This window comes from Mus pahari, chromosome 7 (assembly GCF_900095145.1).
Source record: "Mus pahari chromosome 7, PAHARI_EIJ_v1.1, whole genome shotgun sequence".
In the NCBI taxonomy this organism is placed as follows: Eukaryota; Metazoa; Chordata; class Mammalia; order Rodentia; family Muridae; genus Mus; species Mus pahari.
In genome coordinates this window covers 65,725,484-65,728,259 of record NC_034596.1, presented here as the reverse complement: position 1 = coordinate 65,728,259, position 2,776 = coordinate 65,725,484, and the positions used below count along the sequence as shown (strand labels likewise).

Below are 2,776 nucleotides of genomic sequence, written 5' to 3'. Positions count from 1 at the left end.
CCAACTCCCCAGCGCCTCAAAAGCAGCAAGTAAGGAGGGTGGGGGAGGCCAGTCCTGCAGCCCGGCGACCCGCTCTGTGGTCCCGCCGCCCGCAACCATGGCGAAGCCCCTGACCGACCAGGAGAAGCGACGGCAGATCAGCATCCGAGGCATCGTGGGCGTGGAGAATGTGGCCGAGCTGAAAAAGGGTTTCAACCGTCACCTGCACTTCACTCTGGTCAAGGACCGCAATGTGGCCACCCCCCGCGACTACTACTTCGCCCTTGCGCACACAGTGCGCGACCACCTGGTGGGGCGCTGGATCCGCACACAGCAGCACTACTACGACAAGTGTCCCAAGGTACCAGGCGAAAGGCGTTTGTCCCCCCACCCCCTCCACTCCCTGTCCTGGTCCCGAAGTCTATGCGGGCAGCAGGACGTAGGCTCGGCCATCCCTTCCACCTCCCCCGCAGCGCTGTGCCATCCTCAGGGCTCCACTGTGGTGTGAGATCCGGAGACCCGCCGGTGGCAAGAGCCCATGCTTCCCTCTCCCGCGAACTAAGCAAACTATGGAATGTCTACTCAGCACTTAACCAAGGGGGACCAGGCACCTCCTATGTGATCCGTCCAGGTTCTGGGGCCCCTGACAATCTGCTCAGGCCCATAGGGCCTGGAAGGGGCACAGAAAACAAAAACACACAAAAGCCTAGCTTTAGAGGATCGAGCTTAGTGCTTAAGGAAAGGAGAGGGAAGTTTAGAGTTCCTCTAATAGTGACGCTGCCCAGGCCTCAGGGCTGCTTAGCCTAGCTGTGCAGCAGCGATGGGGGAGGTCCAGGCCCTGACTGAGCGGAGGCTGCAGTTCCTGAACTTTCTGCTGACTGCCGGATGGGCCTTGCTAAGCGACTCACCTGAAGCTATCTATCCCTGTAAAAACACCCTTTTCCCTTCCAGAGGCCTACCCCAGAGATGTGGGGAACACCACCTTTAGGGGACCGGCTCCTATTTCTACCAAGCAAGGAAGGGCCAGAATGTGGAGTGTCTGGGGTAGTGGACATGTGGAGGAACACCACCCACCATAACCAGTCTTGGAAGAGAACCAGAGCTAATGTGAAAGGTTAGGGAGGACTGGGCAGGGAGAGTGTGAGGCGGCAGCAGCCTTGTGGGGGATAGTGTAGTGAATGTTTTGGAAGAGAAAGCTGGAAAAACTGGCTATGAGTTACATTGGGAAAGGTGAACGCAGACCCTGGAGGCAATGAGAAATGTGGATACATACTTACTAGGCATTTCTAAATACATAAGAACATCGAGACACTATCTCCACCATTTGTGCCTGAGAACTATAGGAATTTCCAAGACTGAGAGAAACTCCCGTAGTAAGATACTGTGGTTGTAGGAGCCTAGCGGACTGCTACTCAAACAGGACAGCTGCTAATGTGTCACCTTCCAAATCTAAACCTTTGCTTAGAAAACACTTCAGGTTCGCATTCATGTACTGTGTCTTTTTATCGGTACGCTGCACCTTGAGTTAGAATTTTTTTAGACGTGGTAAGGGACTTGTCTGGGTTAGAGCGACATTTTGGAAACACACAAACACAACTGCTACTCTGTAGCATTTAATATCCCAGCACAGAGAGATATGTTGTTTCTCCTCCAGGGGTAATCTTCCTGGTTCAATGGTTAGTTTTTCTCCTGACTCTTCCTTCCTATACAAGGGCAGAGTAGTCGCAAACATGTTGCATAACTCTTCTTAGAAGAGCTTGGAAGTTCTTAAAATTTGATGTCATGCCGGTTAGTAGTGCTTGCTGCAGGATGGTCTCTGTGGAAACTGGGCAGCTACAGTCCTCGAGGAGAACTTGGGTAAAACCAGGAGGTGTGCCCAGGCTCCCGCCCCAGCCTTGCTCCCTGGTGTGCCCATAAGTCACCAAGTCCAGTTCTCTAGCCCAGTCTCTGTGTAAGCATGCCAAAGGTTTAATCATCCTGAAGCCTCTTCCTGTCACCTCAAACGCAGCACACAGAAACTCAAGTCACATTCCTTGAAATCCTGACCTGCCCTCTGTGTTTTTTAATTTAATGATTCCATGTTGCCACCATGACAGTCACCGCAGCCCAAAACTTGGACCTTTGACTTTCTTTTATATCCCCATTTCACATTTCTGCACTGCCCCCCCCCAAACTTCCCACTCTCTTCCAGTCTCTGCATAGCTAAGAGGGCCTACAGGTCTGCTGTAATGGATTCTTAGCCATGACCTCACTTCCCTGGAACTGCATGCCAGCAGCCAGAGGCTAACCATGGCTAACAGACATACACCTCTTCGCCAGAGGTCCTCCTCTGGGTAGTTACGTTATGGTTTGGGGCTAGCCTCTGTGTCGTCAAATTCAATGGCTTTGGGCTACAGTTCGGCATGCTTCCGTGCTTCCAGCTGAAACTTCAATTGCATCTTCATCTTCTCTGTCAGCTCCCGAAGGCACTGCATCTGCAGTCCCATTGCAGTTCTGGCCTGGGTCCAGCTGAGCTTCCTAAAACAACACATGACTTGACTCTTGACTCTGTTAAGGTTGGCTGCAGACCTTGGCTTAGTCCTTAAGCATGCTGAGGTCATCTTTCAGGTGAACCTGCCCTTCCATCCTCTCCACCATTACCTGCCTGCATTCACCTTCCCCTCCCCCTCCTCTCCTACTTACCCATCTCCAGCTCACACCCTCTGCTCACCCTCCACTTCACCCTTCCCAGCATGGGTCTCCAGGTGCCACTCCTGCCTGCCTTGCAAGTCTCAGCTTTTTTTTTTTTTTTTTTTAT

The 2,776-nt window shown here is 52.4% G+C and overlaps 1 protein-coding gene across 2 annotated transcripts in view; it reads left to right on the top strand.

The window, feature by feature from the left end:
- The window catches only part of Pygl (glycogen phosphorylase L), a 35,855-nt gene continuing 33,079 nt past the window's right edge, over positions 1–2,776 (top strand). Inside the window, exon 1 of one of the 2 annotated variants that reach the window (XM_021202728.1) lies at positions 1–340. In XM_021202728.1, the coding sequence (XP_021058387.1) occupies positions 98–340 (243 nt within the window). In that variant the 5' untranslated portion in view covers positions 1–97. The remainder of the gene's footprint in view (positions 341–2,776) is intronic. The other variant, XM_029540831.1, reaches the window with a different exon arrangement.